Source organism: Micromonas commoda, chromosome 7 (genome assembly GCF_000090985.2).
Source record: "Micromonas commoda chromosome 7, complete sequence".
In the NCBI taxonomy this organism is placed as follows: Eukaryota; Viridiplantae; Chlorophyta; class Mamiellophyceae; order Mamiellales; family Mamiellaceae; genus Micromonas; species Micromonas commoda.
Genome location: NC_013044.1, coordinates 208,921 through 235,034, shown reverse-complemented (window position 1 = coordinate 235,034; position 26,114 = coordinate 208,921). Strand labels below are relative to the sequence as shown.

Genomic DNA, 26,114 nt, shown 5'->3' with positions numbered 1-26,114 from the left:
GTTGAGAGTGCGCGACCGATCAGGTCCGCGAATGGCATAGTCCCGGGGACCGCGATTTTGCCAGTTGTACACCCGCTCGAGGCTGGCATGCGCTCCAATCCTATCCGGGTGCCGCGTATGGGCGCCAGTCATCTTTCCCGCCGATTTGGCAATTCACCCCGCAACCCTAGACTGTTTGCCTGTGGTTTTTTTTCAGCCAATCGCGTCCCGCCGCACATCGGAGTGCCACATCGGATCCCGGTTTGGTTTCTCAACCGTCGACCCGCCCACCCACGCGGAGAATTCGGGAAAAAAAAAAAGTCGAGTCCAAAAAACGGAGTTTTGGAGTCCAAACAAAACCCGTCGAAACTCGTCATCGGGTATCGAAGCCAGCCAGATACAGAGAATCGGGACTCGGCCAGCGGGTTGTGCCACGTCTGTCTGTTCGGGCGACGCGCGGACGAGAAAAAGCGTCGAACCGGGGACTGTGAGAAGAGACTGACTTGGCGGTGAACTTTCGTTTGTTGGCGTCACACACGCGCGCGGCCGAAGGGCGGCCAGCACGCGGCGGCCGGTACTGTTCGGAGCGGCGACTCCGAACGGTCGAGTAGGGAACGGGGCGGGCACCCGGCGAGGTGCGCCGTTCCGGGAGCGAGCGAAGCGAGAGCGGCGTCGCGCGGCGCGGCGCCGTCGACGCGCGAGTCGGCGGTTGTTTTTTCGCAATCGAGTGACGTCGCTGGGAGGCGCGCGACGATGGCGAGCTCTTCGCCCGCGGACGTGCACGTGCTGCTCGTGGACGACGACAGGGTGTGTCGTACCCTCGTCGCGGGCATGCTCAAGAAGTGCAACTACCAGGGTGAGCCCCGAGAGTCGCCCCGAGCGCGCGCGAGTCATCGCGCGTCGACGCGAAGAACCACGTGACGTCACTGCAATCGGTCGACGTGGTTTTTCCACCGCGGTGGACCCCCCCCCCGCGCGCGCCCGAACGGCGTTCCGACTGACCCTCCCATCCCCAAACGCATCTCCCCATCCATCGCAGTCACCACGGCGAGCAGCGGCGAGGAGGCGATGGCCCTCCTGGAGCGCGGCACCCAGTTCAACCTCCTCCTCACCGACGTCATGATGCCCGACGTCGACGGCCCGACGCTCTTGCACTACGTTCGCAACAACCCCTTCTACCAGGAGATGCCGGTGGTGATGATGTCCTCGAACGAGCACGCGGACACCGTCATGAACTGCATACGGCTCGGCGCCGAGGATTACCTCCTCAAGCCCGTCACCAAGAAGGCGGTCAAGCACATGTGGGCGCACGTCTGGCGACGCAAGCAGAGGTACCAGATGGTGCCCCAGTTTGAGAATGGCCACGAGGTCGTGGAGGACGACTACGCCGCGGGCATCGGCGCGCACGAGCTCGAGGACGGGCACCACAGGGGGTTCGAGGACCACATGGAGCCGCAGGTGCCCGAGAACGAGGAGTACTCCTCGGACGGGGAGGAGATGGACGGCGATAGAGCGGCTGCCGCGGGCACAGCCGGCGGCGAGTACTACGAGCGCATCGCCGACGACGACGAGGCGTGGGCGCAGGCGCGTCGCCGCGCCGCCGCGCAGTACATGGACGACGCCGGGATGGACACCGACGGCGGCGGCGGGTGCCCGTTCGGCGGAGGCGGCGGCGGCGGCGGCGGGAGGGGGGGGGTCAAGGGACCCACGGCGAAGCGGGTCGGCTTTCAGCTCACCCCCGACGGCGCGTGTCCGTTTAGCGGTAAAAAGATGGAAAATGTGGACGAGGGGGACGAGGCGCACGCGCGGCGGGAGGAGGCTGAGCGCGCGGCGAGGGCCAGCACCGATCCGATGGTGGTGACGTGCCCGGTGACCGGGGCGAAGCGAAGGCTGGCGTCGGTGCCCCCCATTCAGGGCTTCGAGCACGGGCACCACATGACGTTGAGGCAGTGGCTCGACGACCAGAACGCGAGGGGACAGATCGTGGACAAGCGCGATTCCCTGCACGTCATCGGGAAATGCGCGGCGCTGCTGGCGAGGCAGCACGAGGGCGGCATGGTGCTCGGGCACATGCTGCCGAGCAGGCTGGTGATCTCGCCGCAAGGGGACGTGTCGCTGGCCCCTCCTACGCCCCCCTTGTCGCCCGAGAGAGCGGCTCGAGGGAACGGCGGCGAGGGGGTTGGCGTCGACGAGGGGGTGAGCGGCGGCGAGGGGATGAGCGCGGGAAAAGGTGGCAGGCGCGCCACGCGCGCGGCCACCATGCGCAATCGCAGGGCGTCCAGAGAGTACGACGAGGACGGCTCCGAGGACGGCTCCGAGACGATCGAAGCCGACGACGAGGACAGCGACGACGACGACGACGACGAGGCCGACGCGGACGACGAGATCAAACCCGGGCGTCCGTCCCGGGCGTCCCCTCCGGTCTGCCCCAACGAGTTTCTGTACGATTCCCCGGAGATGCGCCTGGCGTCTGGCGACCCCCGCGCGGTGGACATCCGGCGTCACGAGTGCTTCGGGCTCGGCGTGCTCATGGTGGAGCTGTGCTGGCCGGAGGTGGCTGCCGGCGCGATGGGCGACGTCGCGAAGCTCCTCGGCGCGACGCTGCGTCCCGACGGCGTCGGCGCCGCGGCGCTGGACGCGGATCCGAACGAATCCGCCGTGGCCAGGCAGCTCCTGCAACCCGTCCCGACCAACAGGCCGAGCGCCAAGCAGGTCACCGAGCTCATCAAGCGCGCCGCGGAGATCGCGGAGGCGGAGGCGGACGCCAAGGAGAACGCGGACGTCCTGCACAGGGAGAACGGATGGCCGACGCGACGCGAGATGGGACTCGCGACGGAGCGGCGTCTCACCGAGCTCGCCACTCTGCGAACGTTTTTGATCGCGCACAAGGAGGCGAGGCTGCGGGAGGTTCAGGGGCACAAGGTGCGGTCCGCGCTGCTGGCGCACGCGCTGCGCCAGCTCGGCGAGCAGACGGAGGTTGGAGCGGACGACGGCATCGGGCAGCGGGGCGGGTCCGCCGGCAACCTGCGGCAAACGAGTTTCGGCAACCTGCGGCAAACGAGTTTCAACCGCGGGCAGAGCCCGCTTCGACGGCCCAGCTTCGACGGCTCTCAACCGATCCGCCGCGGAGCGTCGCTGGACATACCCCGGCAGCAGAGCTTCAACCGCGGTCACGCCCAGCAGACGCCGGCGCCGGTCGGGGGGGTCCCCGACCACCTGTCCAAGCTGCAACCGATGAAGAAACGGCGGCAATCGCTGGACGTGACGGAGATTTCCCAGGGTCAGGTTGGCGATCAGCCCGGCACGCGCGGGGTCGTCCGGCATCCTTCCTTCACCAGCGAGGGCGCCGCCCCGTCCCCGCGCACCAGCGTCGACGGGCGTCCGAGCGTCGACTCCCAGCGCCGGTCCATCGAGCGCAAGAGATCGTTCGACGGCAGGGGCGTCGCCGGGGCGGGGTCGCCCCGAGCCGCGGCGGCTGCCAACCCGGGTCCCTTCGCCGTGCGCCGCGACAGCTCCCGCACCAGCATGGACACCGCCGGATCCAACGACAGCGACAGACAACGGCGCCCCAGCCTGCGCAGCGCGTCTTTCAACCGCAGTTTCAACCGCAGTTTCAGCACCGGGGACCTCGTCAGGCTGGGTGGCGGTTTGCGCCCCGACGCCGCCGCCGCGGTTGCCAAGTCGCACCGAGTCGCCAAGGAGCTCGACGAGGCCGAGTTCGAGGCGCTCGAGGAGAACTTCTTCGACGCCTGCGCCCGGGCCATCGCGCCCATCGCGAGGAACTACACGAAGGCCCAGGCCGCCATCGCGAACGCGGTCGGATCGTCCGGCGAGGGGTCACCCAACGCCGGGTCACCCGAGAGGGGAGTGCCCGAGAGTGGAGAGCCCGAGGAGGGAGAGCCCGCGCCGCCGTCCGAAAAGGATGCGCAACGCGCGCTCGTCGAGAAGCGTCGCCAGGGCGCGATCGCCGAGACCGCGGCCGCGGCGTCGCAGGCGCTCGGCCAGGCGCTCCACGCCTTTGGCCAGGACCTCTCGCAGGCGACGCGCAAGACGACGCTGCGAACGATAGCCGACGTGTCTTTGGGGGACGTGCACTCGTTCGGGGAGATGATCTGCTGCACGGGCTGGGACAGGGACGCGGAGTACATCGCCACCGCGGGCATCTCCAAGCGCCTGCGAATCTTCGAGGTGGACCCGCTGATCAACAGCGGCGCCGCCGTGCACTGCCCGGTGGCGGAGATGAAGGCGAGCGCGAAGCTCTCGTCGATGACTTGGAATCCGTACATCAAGCACACGGTCGCGACGGCGGATTACGAGGGGGTGGTGAGTTTGTGGGACGTGAACCGAGGCGAGGTTGGGAGCGCGTTTCACGAGCACAAGAAGCGGGTGTGGAGCACGAGCTGGTCCAAGCTCGATCCCACGAGACTCGTCTCCGGAAGCGACGACGGCACCTGCCGTGTGTGGTCCATCAACCAGAGGGAGTCCACCGCGGTTATTCAAAACCGCGCCAACATCTGCTGCGTGCACTTCTCCCCCGTCAGCGCCAACGTCGTGGCGTTCGGGTCCGCGGACTACAGCATCAAGGCGTACGATCTGCGTCACACGCTGCGCCCGCTGGTGTCCTTGACGGGTCACAAGAAGGCGGTTTCGTACGTGAGGTGGCTCGACGGCGATTTGATAGCCTCGGCGTCGACGGATAACACGCTCAAGCTCTGGGACGTCAAGAGGGGCATCCTGGGCGCCATGGCGGGACCCACGCAGCTCGCGGTGAGCGACCCGTCGTCCACGCTGTGGGCCGGGGACAAGAGCGGGGACGGTAACCCGGCGTGCCTGCGAACCTTTCGCGGGCACGTCAACCGCAAGAATTTCGTCGGCATGTCCGCCTCGTCAGCGGGTCACATCGCGGTGGGTTCGGAGGACAACACCGTCTGCGTGTACGCCAAGGCGGTGCCCGCGCCGATCGCGAGGCATTCGCTCGCGGTGACGGCGGCGTTCTCCAACCACGGCGCGGGGGCGGGCGGCGCTCAGTCGACGACGGCGACGGCGGGGGGGGGCGGCGGCGACGGCGACAAGCCGGGTCTCTTCGTGAGCTCGGTGACGTGGTCGCCGAGCGGGCGCATGCTCGTGGCGGCCAACTCGTGCGGCGCGGTGAAGATCATGGAGTTGACCGCGCCGCCGTGATGCGACGTGAACGTTCGATAGAGAATCAGAACTGGTATAGCCAGCGAACTACGGAGCTCGCTGTTACGTTGAAACAACGAAGCAAATAATCTCTCTCACGCGACGCCTGAGAAGCACTAATTCTTACTCGCCTGACGCCTGCCCGGCCTGCCAGCGTCAGCGTGTTTTTCCAGCACGAGGATTATATTGGCGCCACAGAGGACGCCCGCGCGGCCTACGACATATCCAGCCTTTCGCCATGTCGGGTAACCGCATCATGGTCGGAAATCTGCCCTACGAGGCCGACGAGCGCGCAATCTCGGACGCGCTCGGCCACCTCGGCCACATCACCGACTGCAAGGTGCGCATCGATCGATGGTAATCCAAAATTCCCACATGAACCCTAATCCGATCGGTCCCTCTCCCCTCTTCCCCCGTCAGGTCATCACCGACAGGGAGACCGGCAGGTCCCGGGGTTTCGGCTTCGTCACCTTCGCCGACGCGTCCGCGGCGGCGGCGGCGGTGCAGACGATGCACGGCGCCGACATCATGGGACGCGCGTGCCGCATAGACTTCAGCGAGGATCGCAGGGGAGGCGGAGGAGGAGGCGGGGGCAGGGGCCCGCCTGGCCCGCCCGGCGGCTACGCACCATCCGGCGGCGGCGGCGGATACGATCGCGACAGGAGCGGCGGATACGATCGCGACAGGGGCGGCGGATACGACAGGGGCGGTCGCGACAGTCGCGGGGGAGGAGGCTACGACGGGGGCGGTCGTCCGCCCCCGCCCACGGACCAACCCCCGCCCCCGCCCGACTCGTCCGCGTACGGCGGCTACGCCGGTCCCGTCGTCGAGGCTGGCGCGGGCGCCCGCGGCGTGTGCAACGATTTCCTTCGGGGCGCGTGCAAGTGGGGCGATCGATGCCGCTACTCGCACGTCGGCGGAGCGTCTCAAGCTGCGCCCCCGCCTTCGGACCGAAGGGACGACGGCCCGAAGGTGGAGCTCGGCGGTGACTGGAACTGCGACGGGTGCGGCAACAGCAACTTCTCCTGGCGCAAAACCTGCAAGAAGTGCAACGCGCCAAAGTCGCAGGCTCTGAAAGACGCGGAGAAGGCGGCTACCGGGGGTTGGCTCACCGCTGGTCTCTCGGACACCAGCAACAGGATCTTCGTCAAGGGGTTCGACCCGGAGAAGGTGAACGAGGACGACCTGAAGGAGCTCTTCGGCGGCATCGGGATCATCGCGCGCGTCAGGCAGCGGCACGGTTTCCCCGACCAGTGGCCCCACGCCGTCAAGATCTACAAAGACGAAGCCGGCAAGCCGAAGGACGAAGCCGTCATCAAGTACGACGATCCGATGGCGGCGCAATCCGCGCCGGGTTTTTACGACGGGTTCGAGCTGAAGGGGAGTAAGCTGTCGGTGTCCATCGCCACCTCCAAGGAGAGGCCCGAGGACGAGGGCGGCGGCGGCGGCGGCGGCGGGGGATACGGCGGTCGCGGCGGGGGATACGGCGGCGGTCGCGGCGGGGGCAGGGGCGGGGGGGGATACGGCGGCCGCGGCGGCGGGGGCCGGGGTGGGGGGTACCGCGGCGGCGGCGGGGGAGGGGGCTACGGCGGCGGGGGAGGGGGCTACGGCGGCGGCGGGGGAGGGGGCTACGGCGGCGGTGGGGACCGCGGCGGATACAGGGGAGGCGGCGGGGGAGGGTACGACAGGCACCGGCCTTACTGAGTTTTCCCCTGTGAATGGAATGTAAAAAGGTTAACGCCATTTGAGAGATTTCCAAACTGGTTCGCCGTGGGCTCGCTCGGCGAATGCTTCGGCGAATTCTATGGCCGGAAACGCACGAGACTGGGCCGAGGGGTGAACCGTCCGATCGGCGTCGTCGTCACTCTCTCCGCACGCCTTTCACCTTCCAACCCAACACAAACCTCACACTCAAGATGGTACGTCCGCGCCTCGACGATACCGCCAGCCCGAACCCCCCGCGCCGTCCGAACGGCCGGCATCGCGCGTCCCTCTCGCGATCGACGGCTGACAACAAAGGGGATAGATCGTGTCGGCGCTTTTCCTGATCGGCCCGATTACGTCCGCCGCGATCGCGTCGCCCGCCCACGCGCGAGCGCATCGCACGCGGCCGTATGACCCCCGCGACCGTGACACGGATCGTGCTCACCCTTCCACGTCCCGACCGTCCCCTCTCAGGCTGTTCTCCTCGGCATGGGCAACCCCCTCCTGGACATCTCCGCTGTGGTGCCCACGGAGTTCCTCGACAAGTACGACCTCAAGCTCAACAACGCGGTCCTCGCGGAGGAAAAGCACGCGCCGATGTACGACGACATGGTCAAGAACTTCGACGTCGAGTACATCGCGGGCGGCGCCACCCAGAACTCCATCCGCGTCGCGCAGTGGATGCTGGGCGCCCCCAAGTCCGCGGCGTACATGGGCTGCGTCGGCAAGGATGCCTTTGCCGACGAGATGGTCAAGTGCTGCGAGGCGGAGGGCGTCCACGTCAACTACATGGTCGACGAGGCCACCCCCACGGGCACCTGCGGCGTCCTCGTCAACGGCGGCGAGCGCTCCCTCTGCGCCGCCCTCAACGCCGCGAACAACTACAAGATCGCGCACCTCGAGCGACCCGAGAACTGGAAGCTCGTGGAGGATGCCAAGTTTTACTACTCCGCCGGCTTCTTCCTCACCGTCTCCCCGGACTCCATGCTCAAGGTGGCCAAGCACGCCGCGGAGTCTGGTAAGACGTACACCATGAACCTCTCCGCGCCCTTCCTCATGGAGGTGCCCCCCTTCAAGTCCGCGATGATGGAGTGCATGCCGTACGTCGACGTCCTATTCGGCAACGAGTCCGAGGCGGCGACGTTCGCCAAGTCCGAGGGTTGGGACACGACGGACGTGAAGGAGATCGCGTGCAAGGCGTCCGAGTTGCCCAAGGCGGAGGGCGCCAAGCCCGGTCGACTCGTGGTCTTCACCCAGGGCATGGATCCCACCATCGTCGCCAAGGACGGCAAAGTCCTCGGCGAGTTCCCCGTCATTCCCCTCGCGCCAGAGAAGCTCGTGGACACCAACGGCGCGGGCGACGCGTTCGTGGGCGGATTCCTGTCGCAGTACGTCAAGGGCGCCGAGCTGGAGAAGTGCGTCAGGGCGGGCAACTACGGCGCCAACGCCATCATCCAGCAGTCCGGCTGCAAGTTCCCCCCCGTCTGCGACTTTGCCTAAGTAAGGATGGAGAGAGATTTGATCGCCTTGTTTGCGCGCAACTAATTTATTTTCGCGGGGGGTGACGGACGCCCTCTCCCCCCACACGCCATCAGCACACGACACGATTCGTTTCCTAGACTTGTCATCAAACGTAAGAGTAACGCGACTACGCCACACCCGTCCACGCGTCCACCACACCCACCGCTCCACCACTCACATCATCGCCGGGTCCGTGTCCCTGTGCCACACCGCGACTTGCTCGTCCCACCCGCAAGAGCCGACCACGCCCTCGGCCAACACGCTCGCGTCGAGACCGACGGCGAATTCGCTGTGATGCCCCCACCGCCGCAACGGCGCCGCGATGCCCCCACCGACCGTACCGCCCATTGATTGCGTCTTGTAGTCCCACATCGCCACCGTCATGTCGTACGAACACGTGTACACGATGGATTCGTTCCACGGGTCGCAACGCACCCTTCGCACCGCGTACTGATGCCCCGCGATGCACGCCAGCTCCCGCCTCGGCGAGCGGATGTCCCACAGCTTCACCGTCTTGTCGACGCTGCCGGTGGCGACGACGCAATCGTTGTACTTGTTCCAGTCGCAGCACAGGATCTCGTATTCGTGCGCCGGGATCGTGAGCGTGCTGAACTGCGTCCTCGCGTCGAACACCTTGAGGGTGCAATCGCCGGATGCGGTGGCGAAGATGTCGGCGTGCTGCGGCGACCAGACGGCGGCGTACACGCAGTAGGAGTGCTCCGCGAAGGTCCGGAGGGAGGCGGGGGGACCGGCGAGGGACCACAGCTTCACGGTGTCGTCCCACGAGGCGCTCAGGAAGCAATCCTTGCGCACCTGGTTCCAGTGCACCGCGTACACCTCGTGCGTGTGCTCCTCCAGCGATCGCAGCGGGTTGGCCTGCGGGGGCGCGGCGACGTCCCAGACCTTGACGCTGCCGTCGCCGCTCGCGCTCACCAGCACCGACTCGTTCTCCTCGCTCCAGCAGCAGTCGTACAGCCCGTCCGCGGCGTCGAAACGCGCCACCTCCACGAGCGGCGCCCCCGGTCCGCCCCGCTGCTCCAGGACGTACTGCACGCCGTTGCCGATGATCCCAAAGTTTTGCGACGTCGTGACCGCGACGCGGCCCTCGACGAAGGGGGAGAACGCGAGGGAGTACCCGTTGTGCTGGGTCTTGAAGCGCCCCATGGCGATCGACGACCCGAACCCTCGCCCGCGCGCCTTGCGCTGTGCGGCGGATCCAGAATCGTTGTTGCCCAGTTTTTTAATGGCTCGGCGGGAGGCGGACGGGCTACGCAAATCAGCCCCCCGCCTTAGCTGTCGTTTTGGCTTTGATAGGTGATTTGATAGACAAAATGCAAGTTGACAACACGGCTGCTTTCAAAATTGACCATGGTTTTGAAAGTAAAATTCAATCTCGGGGTACAAAGTACCCCGAGATCGAAGCTCCGAAACGACAGCAAAGGGGGGGGTCTGATTTGCGTAGGGCGGGAGAGAGGCGCTGGCATCGTGATGACGGAAAAAACTTTCAACCCACAACCGGCGCCGCCGTCGAATACAACCACCCCCGACGCCGTCCTATTCGCTACCGCTCGCGCGCGTGCACGTCCCCCTCATCGGCTCCATCATCGCGCCCCCCGCCGCCCCCCGCCCCGCGCCCGTATCGCGCCTCCCCGTGCGCCCTCGCGGGCGCACAGCTGGCGGCCAGCGGCGCGTCGAGGTCATCGGCGTGCATCTCCGAACTCGCGTCTCGCACGAGATCAGAAAACGACAGTCTCTCCGGCGGCTCCCCTCCCTTTAAACGTCGCGTCCACTCCCCAAACTCCCGCTCGCACGCGCGTCGAAACGCGCCCCCGCCCCTCGCGCCGTGGCCGAGCCCGAGCGCCGCCTTGGCGAGCCTCCGCGGGGTGAGAAGCGCGTTTGGAAATTTAACCATGTGGTCAAGGTTCATCGCGCACACCGCGTCGCCGTACGCCGCGTACCTCTCCAGCACGTCCCGCCTGGTGACACATGCGGCGCTGTCGGTACCGCCCAGCGCGAAGAACGAGCCCCGGGAACCCAAACGATCGTCCTCCGTCGTTCGATTCCCACCCGAGTCGCCCCCCCCACCGCCGAATCGATTCGTGAAATCATCAAACCCATCCGAGTCCCACCGCCCGGCGACTCGCGCCTCGCCGGCGTAACGCTCTCGAAACGCCTCACGAGGTTCGTCCCCGTAGAACCTCGCGTCCACCTCCGCCAGCACCGCGGGGTTCCGGTACACCGCCCTGCCCAGCATCACCCCCCGCAGCTTCCCCGACTCTAGATGCTCCGCCGCCTGGTCCATCGTCTCGATCCCGCCGTTGAGCGTGAACCCGAGTGACGGGAAATCGTCCGCCAGCGCGTGAACCTCGGCGTGCCTCAGCGGCGGCACCGTCCTGTTTCCCGTGGTGGACAGACCCGAGAGCACCGCGGCTCTGGCGTGCACGATGAAGTGTTTAACTCCCGACGCCTGATTGACGACGTCGACGAATTCGCTGACGAATGCGTACGAATCCATCGAGTCGTCTGGGGACTTTTCCGTGGGCCTCACGCCGAGCCTGTGCTTCACGGTGACCGGGACGTCCACGGCCTCGCGCATGCGTCTGAGGCACTCGCCCACGTGCGTCGGGTCCCGCATGAGCGCCGCCCCGAAGCACGTCGCGACGTCCTTCTTGTTCACCACCCTATTAGACGGGCACCCGCAGTTGAGGTTGATCTCGTCGTACCGGTACTCGGCGTCGCAGACGGTCGCCGCGAGCGCGAGGCGCTCGGGGGATGCACCGCCGAGCTGGACCGTGAGCGGGTGCTCCTCGTCGCCGTACGCGAGCATCTCGGGCTTGGACCTCCAACTGTGGACGACCGCGTCCTGGTTGACCATCTCCGTCCAGAGGTGCGCTCGGCGGCTGACGAGCCTGCACACCCGGCGGAAGTGGGTGTCGGTGCACTCGAGCATCGGCGCCACGGAGATGCGGTGCGAGTCGATCCGGCCGCCGCTGTCCCATCGCGTGGACCATACCGGGGGTTGAGACGTCGCACCGCACGCGTCGTCACCCCCGCCGCCCATCCTCTCGGAAAGTGCAACGCCCGGGCGGGCTGCCGACGAACCAGGACAATAATGCCTCGATAAAAGTTAGACCGTCCTTTCCCGGGTCGTCGCCCATACGGCCGGTTAACCGTAATTCTGGGTTTATTTCCTATGTGACGACAGTGACCCTTTTTGGCGTGAAAGGGTCGCCTCGACGGGGTCGCGAGAAAGTCGTCAAGTTCGAATTCGGGCCAGCGCGACGGTTTGGAACCCGCCAAATCCGCGGGATATTTTCCCTCGCTCGTTGCGCTGCAGACGCGTCCGTTGGCGGCTGCTCCCCCACACGCGACGCGCGCGGAGGGTGGCACGCGTTTACCTCGTCGGCATCGTCGGAGGGACGTCAGCAATGCACGGCATCGCGGTCGTTTCGAACGCGGTCGCGCCCGCGGCGGGCGCCGGCCGCGCGCGCGCGGACGGAGGCGCCAAACTCGCGCGCGGCGCCTCGGGAACGCCGAGGAATGTCTCCCCGGCCTGCACCGCGAGGAAGGACTCGGTGGCGCTCGGTGACCGACGCTTCTTCGGGAAGGCGCGCGCTCTCCGAACGGTTAGCGTCGGTCCCACAAACTCCGGCAGGGCATCCCGCAACCTCACGGTGCGTCATCGCCGCACCCGTCCCCCCTCCCGTCGCCGGGCCTTATCGTCAACTTTTTCGCTTTTCCCTCTGCCGCCGGTTCGAGGCTCCACCCTGCCGCGCTTTTCGAACGCGCCGCGTCGCGTCCCTCCCGACGGCCGCCGACTGACCGTTCGCGTTTCCCCGCCATCACAAACAGACGCGCGCGATGGGCGGCAGGGTGGACACGAAGTCGGACCCGTGGTGGACGAAGAACAACGCGTCCAACATGACGGAGGCGCACTCCATGGATGAGCTCCTCCAGGTGCTTCAGGCGAACGCGGACAAGCTCGTGGTGGTTGACTATTACGCTCGCTGGTGCGCGGCGTGCAGGGCGCTGCATCCCAAGCTCTGCAAGATCGCCGAGGAGAACGCGCACGACGTCGTGGTCGTCAAGATTGAGTTCGACGATAACAAGGACCTCTGCCGCGGCATGGGCGTCAGGGTGCTCCCTTTTTTCCAGCTGTACAGGGGCGCGAGGGGAAAGGTGTCCGCGTTTTCCGCGTCAATCTCCAAGGTTGCCAGGATCAGGGAGGGCATCGCGGAGCACAGGCCGGGCGGCGCCTACGACACGGACCCGGACGCCGGCGCGGGATGGCCCGTCGCGGAGAAGAGCGGGAGCGAGGACGAGGAGCCCGCGGGTGAGCGCGAGCCGGCGCCCGCGCGATGACGGGTTTCTGATTTTTTTCCATTTTTTGTAGTTGCGTCGCCGTACAAGACCGCCGTGTGACGCGAGTTTTGATGAGGCTTTAGCTGTAGCTGCTCGTTTATGCTTTTGTTGTAAGACCGTGCGTTTAGTTTAGACGCTCTCGTTCGTCGCGGGTGGGTTTGGTGAAGGTCTCGACGACGCTACTAAGTCTCTTCTAAAAGTTGGGGGTTAGAATAATCGAGGGTTCGAGCGCGGGGCAAGCCTCATGCTTGCTCACCCTTCAGAGCGGTATCCACCAGCGTCTCCATGCGCTCCGGCTCCGCGCCCCCCTTCCTCAGGTTCGGCGACAGCTTCAAACACGTCACGCAACCCCTGTCGTCGCCGACCAACAGCACCGGGTGCTCGGGGTTGAACGCAACCTTCGTGAGCTTCGCCTTGCGCACAATCTTCTGCTCGCAGATGGGCTCGTGCTTGTTGACGTCGAGGTCGTACACGTGCACTTTGCCGTCGCTGGTGACCGCCGCGAAGGAGGTGGAGTTGAGCGGCGACCACGCCACGTCTCCCACCGCGTTGTTCAGGTCAAAGCTCATCAGCGGTCGGCTCGAGTTGTGCTCCCAGAGCTTCACGCTCCAATCCGCCGACGCGGAGAGGAAAGCCTTCTGGTGAAACGGGTTCCACTGCACGCTGTACACCGCCATGTTGTGACCGACGTACGTCTCCAGGTACTGCGAGTTGTACGCCTTGGAGCACTTGTGCACGTGGCCCTCCTCCGTTCCCACGACGAAGAGGTGATCCTGCGCCTTGTTGAAGTCGAAGCAGCACCCCCCCGCGAGCGACCCGAGGGCGTCGGCGTCGTCGTCGGCATCCGCCGTCACGAGCTTGAGCTCCATCAGATCCTCGTGCACCAGCTCGGACTTGGACATGGTCCAGGTGGTGACCCGCCCGTCGGACGACACGGAGCAAAAGTTGAGCGAGCGCTCGCTGAGGTCCTGGTCCTGCCACTTCACCTGCCACACCGGATCCGTGTGCTTGCCCGTCTTGACGGTGCACTGCCGAATGGGGCGGTTAACCTTGTTCCGCACGTCGTACACCATGACGCTGCCGTCGTACAGTCCCACCGCCAGCAGGCTGGGGTGATGCGGGTGGAAGTCGAGGCACATGACGCCCGAATCCGTGGTGAACGTATACTCGGGGTGGCTGGGGTTCTTCAGCGAATAGCAGCAGATCAGCCCGCTCATCTGCTTCACGAAATCGAAGGATCCGTACCCGACCGCGAACAGGTCGTGGTACGTCGGATTCCACGCGATCGCGGTGACGTGCCGTCGCTTCGCGCGTTCGTTGTAGAACTTCCACAGCGGCAGCAGCGTGCCCTCGCCCTCTCGAAAGCGGTCGCTCTGGTCCTCCCAGTACTTGAAATCCTGAGCGATGTCGTCGTAGGAGTTCTGGTTGACCATGCGCTCCATGACCTTAACCGCGCGCGTCATCGGCACGCCCGCCATCATCTCCGGCTTTTTCTCCTTGGGCGGGGGCTTGGGCTCCTCCTTCTTCTTCGGCGGCGGCTCACCCGCCTCCTCCGCCTCCTCAGCCTCCTTCTCCCTCTGCTTCTGCTTCTTCATCATGTCCCTCTGGATCGCCACGCGCAGCTGATCCTCCATGTACGCGTCGTACATCTCCCACTGCGTGGCGCTCGCGGTGAACTGCTGCGAGGGCGGGGGCTCCGTCGCGGACTGCCGCTCCCGCGTGGGGTTGTTCACCGTCTGCGCGGCGCGCTCGGAAAAGTTGAACTGATTGCGAAGCGCCTTGGAGTCGTCCACGGGTTCCCGGGCGGCGTCGTCGTCGTCGTCGTCCGCGGCGTCGCCACCGTCGTCCCCGCCTTCCCCGCCTTCGCCCTCCTCCCCCGGCGCCCTCTTCTTGGGCAGACCGGCCACCGCGCGCTCGTACTCCTCGATGGCCTCGGCTTCCATCGCCTCGAGCTGCAGCTGCTGCTTCGCGGCGTCCGAATCTCGATGGAGGAGGTAGCCGTCCGAGGCGAAGTGCATCACGAGCTGATCGATCATGGGCTCGAACTTGTACTCGCGCTCCTTGGTGTTGTACCGCGCGATGTTGGCTGGAGCGTTCGGGTTGTTCGCGGTGAGCTGCTTGGTGATCTCCTCGTCCATCTCCTTCTGCGTGAGCTCGAGCTGATTGGCGGGCACGATGATCACGGTCTTGGCCTCCTCGAAGGCGTCGAAATCCGCGGCGGGCGCGCTGGGTTTCTTCTCGCCCTTGTCCTTCTTGGCCTTGGGCTTGGCGCCATCCTTCTCGGGAGCCTGCGCGGATGGATCGGAAGAAGCGGGCGTCGTCAGTTCGCGGGTCAATCTCGGATGGGATGGTGGTTTCTTGGTCGCCCAAACGGAAACCCGCATTTAGCGTGCGACGGTGGGGCCGGAAGGCGGGGTTCGGGGCGTCACGGACCTTGCGGGGAGGCATCTCGTGACTCGCACCGCGCTAGGGTTCACTCCGGGACTCCGCCGCCGTCGGTACCTTCGCGTCTACTGCGTCGCGGGCTCCTCGCGCGCGCTATCTGTGACCGCGCGGTGGACGGGGAAATCGTCCACTGTTCCTTTTTTGGGCTCGAGCAGGCTGGTGAGAGTTGAATCCAACTCTCCGCCCGCTCGAGGCACCCCCGCGCGCCCCGGGCGTCGTCACCAGAGGAGAGCACGCGCGCGCCACGATCCACGGCGAGTGCCGGAAGGGGGATCGGAGCAGCGATGGCGTACAACTACGTCGTGACGGTACGTCTCATCGCCGTCGAAAAACCCCGACGTCCTCGAGCGTCCCCCCGCGCGCGCGGCAGCCGCGACCCGCGCGCGCGCGAACAAATCTTCCACGCCGATGAACCCTACCGCCGCTGTGCCGACCTCTCGATCTGACCCGTCCCGGATCCCCGCCCGCCCTTCGCAGGCGCAAAAGCCCACGAGCGTGACGCACAGTCTCGTCGGTAACTTCACCCACGACAACGAGCTCAACCTCATCGTCGCGTGAGCACCAACCCCTCGCCCCCGAACCCCCGGCCCAGAACCCCCGGGCCCCGCGCAATCTTTAACAACCCGACCCGCGCGAAAACAAAAAGCGCGCTTCCGACCCCTTCTCACCCGCCGCTTCCCCGCCCTCCGCGACCCCACCGACCCGCAGTAAGTGCACGAGGATTGAGATCCACATGCTCACCCCCGACGGCCTGCAGCCCATGCACGACGTCCCGGTGTACGGCAGGATCGCAGTCATGAAACTCTACAGGCCCGCGGGTGAGAAGCGCCAGCTCCTCTACGTCGCCACGGAGCGCCTGATGTTCTGCGTGCTCGCGTACGATCAGACGAGCGGCGCCATCGCCACTCGCGCGATGGGGGACCTGAGCAACACCATCGGGCGCCCGTGCGAGCACGGGCTGATCGGCGAGGTGGACCCGGAATGCCGACTCATCGGTTCGCAGGCGTACGACGGACTGTTCAAAGTCGTCCCCATGGATCGCGCCGGTCAGCTGCGCGAAGCGTTCGACGTGAGACTCGAGGAGCTCAACGTCGTGGACGTAAAGTTCATGCACGGGTGTGCCACGCCGACGATATGCGTCCTGTACGAGGACACGAAGGAGGCGAGGCACGTCAAGACGTACGAGGTGGACGTGAAAGAGAAGACGCTTCGAGACGGGCCGTGGTCGCAAAGTGACGTGGAGGGCGGATCGTCGCTGATCATCCCGGTCCCGGCGCCCCTGGGCGGGGCGATCGTCGTGGGCGAGAGCGTGATCGTCTACCTGAACAAAGACGGCGGGAACGGGGCGGGCGGGGTGGGCGATGGAGACGGGGGGAACCACCACCACCACCAACCGGCGCCGGCGGGTGGCAACCACCAACAAACCGGGATGATCGTCAAGGCTATCGCGACGAAGAGCGTCAACGTGATGGCGCACGGGGTGGTCGACGCGGACGGGTCCCGGTACCTGCTCAGCGACAGCACCGGCATGCTCCACCTCCTCGTGCTCGTCCACGACAGGCGGAGGGTGCACGCGTTGAAGCTAGAGTCGCTCGGGCAAACGTCCATCGCGTCGACGCTGTCGTACCTGGACAACGGCGTGGTGTACGTGGGAAGCGCGTACGGGGACTCGCAGCTCGTGCGTTTACACGCGCAGCCCGTGAGGTGCGCCGCAGACCAAGTCCCGGCCACCCCCGACGGCCTGACCTACGTCGAGTGCCTGGAGTCGTTCACGAACCTGGGCCCCATCGTGGATTTCGCCGTCGTCGACTTGGATCGACACGGGCAAGGGCAGGTGGTGACGTGCTCGGGGGTGAATAAGGATGGGTCCCTCCGGGTCGTCCGAAACGGCGTCGGCATCCACGAACGCGCCGCCATCGAGCTCCCGGGCGTCAAGGGATGCTGGAGCCTTCGCCGAGGCGACGCGTCGACGCATCCGTCGGATACCCACCTCGTCGTGTCCTTCGCTGGCGAGACTCGCATACTGGCCATAGACGACGACGACGAGCTCGCCGAGTGCGAGTTTCGCGGCTTCTCCGCGAACGAACAGACGCTGTGCGTGTGTAACGTGGACGGGGGTTTCGTCGTGCAGTGCGTGGCGTCGGGCGTGAGGCTGGTGAACGCGGCGGACGGCGAGCCGAGAGCGACGTGGTCGCCACCCGGGGGCGCGACGGTGTCGGTGGCTTCGGCTAACAGGACTCAGGCGCTGGTGGCGACGACGGGGGGTTCGCTGTATTCCCTCGCGCTGGGGTCCGCCGTCGGTGTCGGTGGCGACGCCATGGACGTGGACGGCGCGGGGGGTGCCCAGGGGGGTGCCCAGGGGGGTGCCCAGGGGGGTGCCCAGGCGCTCATCCGCGAGACGGCGTCGGCGTCCCTCGACGGTAAGGAGATTGCGTGCCTGGACTGTACCCCCCTCTCGGACCCCGGCGACGCCGCCGCACGGCTGTGCGCGGTGGGCACGTGGACCGCGGAGGTCTTCCTCCTGACCATGCCGGATCTGCGGCTCGTGACGACGTCGCCGCTGGGCGGCGGCGGGGGCGGCGTCATTCCCCGCGCGGTGCTGCTCTGCTCCTTCGAGGGGACGCCCCACCTGCTCGCCGGCCTCGGCGACGGGGCGCTTCACACCTTCGGCGTCGACCCCGAGGCTGGCACGCTGAGGGACGGCAAATCTCTGAGCCTGGGCACGCAGCCCATCACCCTGCGCACGTTCAGGAGCAAGGGCGCGACGCACGTCTTCGCCGGAAGCGACCGCCCGACGGTGATTTACGGCAACAACGGGAAGCTCATCTACTCCAACGTCAACCTGAGGGAGGTGCTCCACGCGTGTCCCTTCAACTGCGACGCCTTCCCGGACTCCCTCGCGCTCGCGTCCGAGTCGGATCTCACCATCGGCGGCATCGACGACATACAGAAGCTCCACATACGCACCGTCCCACTGGGCGAGCAGCCGAGACGCATCGCGCATCAGCCGGAGACTCGAACATACGCGGCGCTGACGGAAAATTTCGACGAAAACGGCTACTTTGTGCGATTGTTCGACGACGTCACGTTCGAGACGCTGTGCAAGTTTCGGCTGGAACCCGACGAGCAGGACTCGAGCGTCATATCCTGCGCGTTCGCCGACGACCCGAGGGTTTATTACGTCGTGGGCACCGGGTACAGTTTGCCCGAGGAGCCCGAGCCGACGCGGGGTCGAATCTTGGTGTTTCGCGCCGAGGACGGAAAGCTTCAGCTCGTCGCGGAGAAGGAGGTGAAGGGCGCGGTGTACAACCTCAACGCGTTCAACGGTAAGCTGCTGGCGGGCATCAACAGCAAGGTTGAGCTCTTTCGGTGGGTATCGAGGGGCGGCGGGGTTGGGGGGGGCGGGGATAAGAGCGGGGGGGATCCGGTCGGGGCCGACGGAGCCGGCGGATCGACGTACGAACTCGCGAAGGAGTGCTCCCACCACGGTCACATCGTGGCGCTGTACGTGGCGGTCCGCGGCGAGTTCATCGTCGTCGGTGACTTGATGAAGTCGGTGTCGCTGCTGGCGTACAAGCCGGAGGAGTCGGTCATCGAGGAGCGAGCGAGGGACTACAACGCCAACTGGATGACGGCGGTTGACATCCTCGACGACGACACGTATCTCGGCGCGGAGAATAACTTTAACCTCTTCACCCTGCGCAGGCAGTCGGACGCCGCGACGGACGAGGAACGGAGCCGGCTGGAGGTTGTGGGGGAGTACCACGTCGGCGAGTTTGTCAACCGGTTCCGACGCGGGTCGCTGGTCATGCGGCTGCCCGACCAGGAAAACGCCGACGTCCCCACGCTTTTATTCGGCACCGTCAGCGGCGTCATCGGCGTGCTGGCCACGCTGCCCCGGGAGCAGTTCGAGTTCCTGAGCGCGCTTCAGGCGGCGCTGAACAAGACGGTGAGCGGCGTTGGGGGCTTGAGCCACGACGCGTGGAGGAGTTTTCAGAACGAGCACAGGCACAGGGCCAAGGACGGCGCCCGGGGCTTTGTCGACGGCGACCTCATCGAGTCGTTCTTGGACCTGAGGCCGGAGAAGGCCCGGGAGGTGGCGGCGGCGGTGAAGCTGAGCGTCGATGAGCTGACGCGCAGGGTGGAGGACCTGCAGCGGCTCACGCACTGAGATGTTTTAGCGGATTAAACGCGTTGTATGCCGACACTGGTCCACGCGGCGTTGTTCCGCGGCGTCTCCACGACTTTTCGTTCGGGAAAAGAATCTGGAGGTCCCGTTCCGATTTTTCATGTCGGGTGGGTGTTTCCCACGCGAATCGCATGCGATCCAGTCAGGAACTGTCGATGTGTTTGGTGTAAAAGACTCGTATTTCGATTTCTCAATTTTGCGTTATTTTCTGCGTTTTGATTTCCGCAAGTTCGGCCTCCGCGTTCGATCCTCCTCACAATCGCACGCGCTAGCAACCAACCAAACCCCCTTAGCCCACCACCATGCCCATCAAGAACGCCCCCGTCAAGAAGGACAAGCTCACCGACGCCGAGAAGAAGAAAATCAAGCAGGATAACAAGTGAGTCGCGCGCCGCTTCCCCCCTCCTTCCGCCATCGTTTTTCACCCCGAACCCAAACGCGCTTTGGCCGTTCCCTCCCCCAAAACGCGTCCTGACCTTCCCCGCTCCGTGCGTCCGCGCAGGGCCAAGGCTAACCCCGGCAAGGCCGCGGATAAGAAGGCAAAGAACGACGCCAAGCGCGAGGGCCGAAAGGAATCCGGCTCCCAGAAGACGTTCGCCTAACCGAACCTTTCTCCCCTTCACCACCACCTTCGATCTTTGACAATGAGTCCGTCCCCGCGTCGAGCCCCCGACCTCATCAGCTCATGAGGCGGCAGTCGGACAGTCGCGATAGAAAGTATAGTACATTGTAATCGCAACGGACGAAGCGTGGATGTAACGACGCGCCCGGCTCTCCGAATCTCGTCTCCCGTCTCGCCACCGTCGCCGCCAACCGCGCGCGCCACGGCCTCGCCGCGGACGAAGCAAAGTCCGTTTCCGCCAAAAAAATTCCGAGTTGGTTTCGACGCTTTTCGAGGGTCGGTTGACTGTTGACTGGACGGATCAGGCACGTGACGTGTCCCATCCTCAAGCCGATAAATGGCCGGCACCCTCTCCTTTTTCCATGCCACTTGTCGCCGGCCCCACGACGCCGTTGCCGATACTCCCGACACGATGCTCGCGATGACGACCACGATCGTGCCGGCCCGCGCTCCGGTCCGCGCTCCACGCGCCGCCGCCCTCTCCTCCCGCGTCGCCGCGCCACTCGCGCCGCGATCGCTCTCCGGGCCGAATCCCGGGCGAACACCGACGTTGGTCACCGCGGCGGGTCCCGAGGAGTTCTCCTCGGCTCCCGCGCCCTCTCTCGACGCTGCTCCGACTCCCGGCGGCATGTCCAAGACCCAGGCCGCCAAGCTCGCCGCCAAGCAGGCCAAGAAGGCGGCCAAGAAGCCCAAGCAGGCGCAGATGCAGAAGCCCAAGCGCCGCAAGGCTCCGTCCGGCGAGAAGAAGGTGGAGATGCCGCCGACCGAGGCTGAGCTCGCGGCGTCCGCCAAGTACGACGCCATGCTCGAGGAGGGCGCCATCGTCTACGAGTGCTTCATCCGCGCCAAGGGACCCAACCAGTGGTTCCCCGTCGGCCCCATGGCGGTGAAGCAGGACTGGATGATCGTCCCGGAGATGTGGAAAGCGGAGGACGCGATGAAGAAGGCTGGCTTCAAGATGTACCCCGCGCTGATGCGAGCGCCGTGCTTCGGCAACGTCGAGTACGGGTACAGGGCACGGGACGACGAGAAGAAGGTGACGGAGGAGCAGATCCGCGAGGCCAAGGGTAAGCTCAACCCTTTCGAGGACGTCGTGTTGCTCGAGAGACCCGCGGACGGGAGCGCGGGACCGCCGAGCGCGGGGATCATGGATCGGCTGAACAAATGGATGAACCCGTACGGCACCGGCAAGGAGAAGAGCAAGTAATAAGTGTTATAGATAATAAGAGTCACTCCTCGGGGACGTAGGTTGGGAGTTCGTAGTGACCCATCCTCGCGAGCAGCGCCGACCCGTAACTCGCCTCCGCGAATTCCGACGCCGCCACCGGTATCCCGCCCATGGCCCTCGACCGAATCGTGCTCCACTTTGGGTTCTTCGCGCCCCCGCCCGCGGTGAACACCCGCGCCACGTTCGACGCGCCCATCGACGCCATCTCGCGATACGATCGCGCCTCCACGCCGGCGACGGAGCCGAGGATGGCGCGCAAAAAGTCCTCATCCGCGTCGGGTCTCGGCGACAGCGCGTCCGTCGCCTCCTTCACCGTCATCCCAAAACCCATGAGCACCCCGGGGTAGTAGTCCGGCACCGAACTCTCCTTCCCAACGTCCTCGAGGTCGATCTTGTCCGTCAACGCCACGAGCTCGTCGTCGGAAAAGTTCGACCGGAGCAGCCACCCGCCGAGGTTGCTGCTCCCGCCCACCAGCCACGACCCGCAAAGCCTGTGCGAGTACACCCCCTTGGCGCTGTCGTCCACCCGTACCGTGCTCACGAGCTTCAGCGCGAGCGAGCTCCCGAGGCTGGTCACCGCGTCCCCCGGGGTGGTGCACCTCGCGGCGACGAAAGCGGCGATGGAATCCGTGGTGCCAGCCACGACGACGCACCCACTCGGATTTGTCAAAACCGACCTCGCCCTTTCCGTTTTCACGTCCGCAACTTTCGTGCCCGGCGCTCGCACGTTTCCCGGGAGCATGGGCGCGTACGGCAGAGACTTCATCCACGCCGGGTAATCACCGTTCGGGCCCAAGCCCGGGTCGAACCCGAGCTTGAGGGCGTTGTTTTGGTCCGTCTCGCCGTGAGGCACGCCGTGGAGTAAAGAAGCGACCCAATCGGCGTGGTGCAAGAGTGCGTACTCGCCCTCCCCGCGCTCGCCGTTGGAAACCCACCAGCTGTGCAGCTTGCACAGCGCGCTCGTGGGGCTCCGTACGGTGTGTCCCTCGGGCGCGACGGCGCACACGAAATCCATGGCGTCCCCGCGCTTCTCGTTGTAGAGCATGGGCGGATAGACCGGCTCGCCGGATTTTCGGTCGACGATGAGGACGGTGCCGGAGGTGCCGTCCACCGCCACCGCGGCGACGCGCGCGCGGACGCCGGCGTCGAGTTGATCGAGGAGGGACCAGAGCGCGCCGCGCCACGCCTCCGCCCATCCCCCTTCCGGCACCCCGTCGCCCCCCTTGCCGCCGTCGACGATGGGAGGGTACCTGGCGGTCGTCTCCGTCACGACGTCGCCGGCGTTGTCCACGACGGTGGCGCGCGCGCCGGAGGTGCCAAAGTCGAGGCCGAGGAAGAGCGCGTCATCCGCGGCGGCGGAGGAGGACGACGAGACGACGGCGGCGGCGTTGACGGCGGTCATCTCGCGAACGGAGCGCGAGGCGAACGCGGACGGGGAGGAAGACGCGGTGCGACGACGGGGCGACGGGACGCTCGAGAAGGCGGTCGATCGCGCGACGACGACGCCGCGTGTGTCGGCCGCGGCGGAGGGTTTGAGGCGCGGGGCGCGCGCGCGGGAGACGCCGCGGCCGGTCGCGGATGCGAGTCCGGCGCGCGCGACGATCGATACCGCGGACGATGCCGCGACGACGGGCATGTGCGCGCGACGAAGTGGCCGGGTTGGATAAAACCAGTCCGCTCTCGACCTCGGCTGCCGTGTGGAGACGAACTTTGCCGTTGATTGGAAAGGAAGCCGCGAGGGCGCGGTCAGTACCGCCCGCGCTATGCAATACTCGCAAGGGGCGGGAGTCAGCAGCCAGATGTCGGTGCCCTCGGGTGCCTGGGAGGAACTGCGCCGCGAGGTACGCACCCGTTCGCCCGCCGACGCGCCTTCGTAGCCTCCATCCCGCGAGACCGCGCTGACGACGCGGGCACCCACACAATTCGCCTCGGATCTCACCCGCTCCTCACCTCGCCTCCTCTCCCCTTCCCGACCAACGCAGGCTCGGAAGCTGGAGACGGAGATCGACGGCAAGCTCGCGACGCTTCAGAGGGCGGTGAGCACGGCCGGCGTCGACGTCAGCGACGCGCTCCTCGCGGGCGACTCCCTCGACGCGCAGACTGCGGACCTCGATGCGCTGCTGCAGAGACTGGCGGACGTGAGCACCGCGATGGCGGGGGCGGTGAAGGGCGGCGTCGGGGATACGCGCGCGCACACGCTCGCCAGGCACAAGGACATCCTCGCCGAGTACCAGCACGAGCTCAGGCGCGCCAAGAACGCGGTGCAGCAGAGCAGGGAGAGCGCCGAACTCCTGGGCGGCGGGCGCGCGGGCGGCGGGCTGAGCTCGTCCGATCACTTTGGGGACTCCAGCGCGGGGTCGCAGCTGATGCGCGAGCGGGGAACGATCATGAGCGGCACGTCCAAGGTGGACGACGTCATCGGGCAGGCGCAGGCGACCGCGGCGGCGCTGGTGAATCAACGGGAAATCTTCCAGAACGTCAACCGTAACCTGGACGCCATCGGGTCGAGGTTCCCGATGGTGAACAATCTTCTGCAAGCCATCCGGAGGAAACGGAGCAAGGATACCATGGTGCTGGCGACGGTCGTCGCGATATGCACCGCGTTCACGCTCATATACTGGCTCTCGAAGTAGACGTCCTCGTTTAAGAGTTTTAGCTACACACACACCGACGAAGGTAGTTTCGAACGACGCTCGTCGTTACCAAAAGCTTCTTTTGGTTTCCTTTGGTGGTGCCTTTCTGTTTGGTTTTTTGCACCTCCGAGGACACGCGCGCGGCCGAGGTCACCGCCCCGCGCGCGACGTCCCCGCGGCACCGACGTCCATGCGCCCGTCTCGCGCGATGATCGTCCCGCTCCTCGCCGCCGCGATCGCCCTCGCCGCCCCGTCCCCCGGCGCGGCTCGGACACCCGCGGGAGTCGACCCACGCGCGCAGGTTGCGCACTTCGACCCGCGCCAGGACGGGGCGGTCGACTGCCGCGTGTTCGTCTTCGCCGGCATCGCGGGCGCGTGCAACACGGACGCGCAGGGCACGCCGGAGCGGTGCTGCGCCGCGCTGGGGACGGCGGAGGACGCGAGGTGCTTCTGCGACGAAGGCGTGGTGCGCGCGGTGCGAGACGTCATAGGCGAGCGGGGGCTGGACTTCTTCAGGTCGTTCGCGTCTGCCCGGTGCGGGCGCGCGCTGACGGAAGGGAACGCGTGCGGGAACGACGCGTCGCCGTCGCTCGGGGAGAGGGAGGTGAACATCCTCCAGCAGCAGCAGCAGCAGCAGCAGCAGCCTGGGGCCTTTCCCCCTTTTCCGCCAGCCCCGGCGTTCCCGAGAGCTCCAAACTCGCCCCCGCGCGTCGGCGCGGGCGCTCCCGGAAATTTTCCACCCTCGCCGGCGTCCGAGCAGTTCATCGTGGACCTACCCCCGCTCCCGTCGTTTCCGGAACTTCCAGACGCTCCCGCGACGCCGCTCGCGCCGCTGACGCCCCCGCCCCCGGCGCCAAAGCCGCCCCCGCCGATCGGCACACCGGGCGCCGCGCCGCAACTCTCGATCCCGCCACCCGCGCCGCAGACCATCGCGCAGTACGTGGGCGCGCCGCCGTCGCCGAGCGACCCCGTCCGGCGGAAGCCGCCGGGGCTGCCAACGGTGTGGGACAAGCTCAACGACGACGTCGCGGACTTTCAGTTTGGATTCTTCGCCGACGCAATCGTCGCCGTCGGGCTCAAGGGTTTGTTCCAATCGGCTGGGCCGTTTACAGTGTTTGCGCCGACGAATCGGGCGTGGTACAGTGCGCTGGTGTCACTGGGGGTGACAAAGGAGGCGAGTGTTTCGTGACCCGCGCCCTCTCTCCGACACTGAACCGGTTGACCGCCGGGATTTGCCGCCGGACGAACTACCCCGAGGATTGACACTCGCGTCCTCTCTCTGTCTACTCTGCAGGACGTGTTCGAGGATCCCTCGCTGACCGAGGTGATAATGCACCACGTGCACAGGGGCGAGGTGTTCTCCGAGTCGATGTTCTTCGGAAAAAAGATACCCACGATGCACATGTCCGCCCCGAACGTCGCCAGATCTGTTCGAGCGGCGCTACAATCCGGCGCGGATCCGGTCGCGGTCAGGGCCATGATGACGGAGGGTTTGGAGATTGAGACGTTCCAGACCATGTTTCGGAAGATGTACTACGTGGACGGGTGCGACTTGCGTCGCCACTCGATGGACGTGGTGGCGAGCAACGGGGTAATCCACGCCGTGGACTGCGTGCTCTTCCCGCCCTCGCCGCAACCGCTGCCGAGCGGACGAACCGTGGCGCAGGTCATCGTCGAGAGGTTCGAGCTGTCCATCTTCGAGCAGGCGCTCACCGGCGGGGGCTTGCTGAGGGCCGTCAACCAGGCCAGCGCGGAGAATCCCCTCACCGTGTTTGCCCCCACCAACACCGCGTTTGTGAAGTTCATGGCGTCGAGCCCGTCGTTTTTCATAGACACCGAGGCGGAGCGGGTGGTGAACCCTGGATATCCTGGTCTGCAGGAGACGCTGCTGTACCACTTCGTGCCCGCGAGGCTCACCAGCGGTCAGCTCTCGACGCACAATGCGCGGACGTTGCGGACGTTCGAAGGCAAGGAGTTGTTTGTGGAAAGTTTTGGATGGAGCGGGCGGCGCCACGCGAATTACTTGAACCACGTGCTGGGTCAGAAGCTTTACGTCAACGGATGCAGGCTGCGGCAGGTGGACTTCGTGTGCGTCGACGGGGTGGTACACACCATAGACTGCGTGCTGCAGCCCAATTTCCGGGACGACGAGGACAAGTGGTTCGGGGACACCGAGTGATCGCCGTCGCAATCCCCGCCGGATTTGACCGACTCCGCCCGCGTCTTCTATCCGAGGCCTCGGGCGTCCTG

General features: G+C 66.2%; 13 protein-coding genes across 13 annotated transcripts; 9 read left to right on the top strand and 4 right to left on the bottom strand.

The window, feature by feature from the left end:
* Positions 1 to 732: 732 nt before the first annotated feature.
* On the top strand, positions 733 to 5,160 carry MICPUN_59822 (response regulator receiver/WD40 domain fusion protein; the record flags this gene model as incomplete). Its single annotated transcript, XM_002503783.1, has 2 exons — positions 733 to 835; positions 1,019 to 5,160. The coding sequence occupies 2 exons, from the start codon at positions 733 to 735 to the stop codon at positions 5,158 to 5,160; spliced, it is 4,245 nt and encodes a 1,414-aa protein (XP_002503829.1).
* Positions 5,161 to 5,398: 238 nt separating this feature from the next.
* On the top strand, positions 5,399 to 6,864 carry MICPUN_101327 (predicted protein; the record flags this gene model as incomplete). The annotated part of the gene is made up of 2 exons (XM_002503782.1): positions 5,399 to 5,500; positions 5,581 to 6,864. The coding sequence occupies 2 exons, from the start codon at positions 5,399 to 5,401 to the stop codon at positions 6,862 to 6,864; spliced, it is 1,386 nt and encodes a 461-aa protein (XP_002503828.1).
* Positions 6,865 to 7,353: 489 nt separating this feature from the next.
* Positions 7,354 to 8,514, top strand: MICPUN_59820 (predicted protein; the record flags this gene model as incomplete). The annotated part of the gene is made up of 1 exon (XM_002503781.1): positions 7,354 to 8,514. The coding sequence occupies one exon, from the start codon at positions 7,354 to 7,356 to the stop codon at positions 8,362 to 8,364; it is 1,011 nt and encodes a 336-aa protein (XP_002503827.1). The 3' UTR covers positions 8,365 to 8,514.
* On the bottom strand, positions 8,470 to 9,562 carry MICPUN_59819 (predicted protein). The gene has a single exon (XM_002503423.1). It carries the CDS (start codon positions 9,547 to 9,549, stop codon positions 8,560 to 8,562), a length of 990 nt encoding a protein of 329 aa, XP_002503469.1. The 5' UTR covers positions 9,550 to 9,562; the 3' UTR covers positions 8,470 to 8,559.
* Positions 9,563 to 9,946: 384 nt separating this feature from the next.
* MICPUN_59818 (predicted protein) lies at positions 9,947 to 11,446 on the bottom strand (the record flags this gene model as incomplete). The annotated part of the gene is made up of 1 exon (XM_002503422.1): positions 9,947 to 11,446. The coding sequence occupies one exon, from the start codon at positions 11,444 to 11,446 to the stop codon at positions 9,947 to 9,949; it is 1,500 nt and encodes a 499-aa protein (XP_002503468.1).
* A 367-nt stretch (positions 11,447 to 11,813) lies between these two features.
* Positions 11,814 to 12,747, top strand: MICPUN_59817 (predicted protein; the record flags this gene model as incomplete). The annotated part of the gene is made up of 2 exons (XM_002503780.1): positions 11,814 to 12,059; positions 12,238 to 12,747. 2 exons carry the CDS (start codon positions 11,814 to 11,816, stop codon positions 12,745 to 12,747), a joined length of 756 nt encoding a protein of 251 aa, XP_002503826.1.
* Positions 12,748 to 12,989: 242 nt separating this feature from the next.
* Positions 12,990 to 15,131, bottom strand: ODA9 (dynein, 78 kDa intermediate chain, flagellar outer arm; the record flags this gene model as incomplete). Its single annotated transcript, XM_002503421.1, has 1 exon — positions 12,990 to 15,131. The coding sequence occupies one exon, from the start codon at positions 15,129 to 15,131 to the stop codon at positions 12,990 to 12,992; it is 2,142 nt and encodes a 713-aa protein (XP_002503467.1).
* A 345-nt stretch (positions 15,132 to 15,476) lies between these two features.
* On the top strand, positions 15,477 to 19,363 carry MICPUN_97627 (predicted protein; the record flags this gene model as incomplete). Its single annotated transcript, XM_002503779.1, has 6 exons — positions 15,477 to 15,500; positions 15,670 to 15,746; positions 15,901 to 16,546; positions 16,634 to 17,488; positions 17,576 to 18,561; positions 18,607 to 19,363. 6 exons carry the CDS (start codon positions 15,477 to 15,479, stop codon positions 19,361 to 19,363), a joined length of 3,345 nt encoding a protein of 1,114 aa, XP_002503825.1.
* Positions 19,364 to 19,683: 320 nt separating this feature from the next.
* Positions 19,684 to 19,983, top strand: MICPUN_59814 (predicted protein; the record flags this gene model as incomplete). The annotated part of the gene is made up of 2 exons (XM_002503778.1): positions 19,684 to 19,760; positions 19,884 to 19,983. The coding sequence occupies 2 exons, from the start codon at positions 19,684 to 19,686 to the stop codon at positions 19,981 to 19,983; spliced, it is 177 nt and encodes a 58-aa protein (XP_002503824.1).
* Positions 19,984 to 20,340: 357 nt separating this feature from the next.
* Positions 20,341 to 21,249, top strand: MICPUN_59813 (hypothetical protein; the record flags this gene model as incomplete). The annotated part of the gene is made up of 2 exons (XM_002503777.1): positions 20,341 to 21,070; positions 21,111 to 21,249. 2 exons carry the CDS (start codon positions 20,341 to 20,343, stop codon positions 21,161 to 21,163), a joined length of 783 nt encoding a protein of 260 aa, XP_002503823.1. The 3' UTR covers positions 21,164 to 21,249.
* Positions 21,233 to 22,633, bottom strand: MICPUN_59812 (predicted protein; the record flags this gene model as incomplete). The annotated part of the gene is made up of 1 exon (XM_002503420.1): positions 21,233 to 22,633. One exon carries the CDS (start codon positions 22,631 to 22,633, stop codon positions 21,233 to 21,235), a length of 1,401 nt encoding a protein of 466 aa, XP_002503466.1.
* Positions 22,634 to 23,030: 397 nt separating this feature from the next.
* Positions 23,031 to 23,864, top strand: MICPUN_59811 (predicted protein; the record flags this gene model as incomplete). The annotated part of the gene is made up of 2 exons (XM_002503776.1): positions 23,031 to 23,072; positions 23,214 to 23,864. 2 exons carry the CDS (start codon positions 23,031 to 23,033, stop codon positions 23,862 to 23,864), a joined length of 693 nt encoding a protein of 230 aa, XP_002503822.1.
* A 208-nt stretch (positions 23,865 to 24,072) lies between these two features.
* On the top strand, positions 24,073 to 26,043 carry MICPUN_59810 (predicted protein; the record flags this gene model as incomplete). The annotated part of the gene is made up of 2 exons (XM_002503775.1): positions 24,073 to 25,044; positions 25,159 to 26,043. The coding sequence occupies 2 exons, from the start codon at positions 24,073 to 24,075 to the stop codon at positions 26,041 to 26,043; spliced, it is 1,857 nt and encodes a 618-aa protein (XP_002503821.1).
* Positions 26,044 to 26,114: the final 71 nt, after the last annotated feature.

Bases quoted from the DNA above. Each gene is read 5' to 3' on its own strand.
- MICPUN_59819 (XM_002503423.1), bottom strand. From the start codon at position 9,549: ATGGGGCGCTTCAAGACCCAGCACAACGGGTACTCCCTCGCGTTCTCC.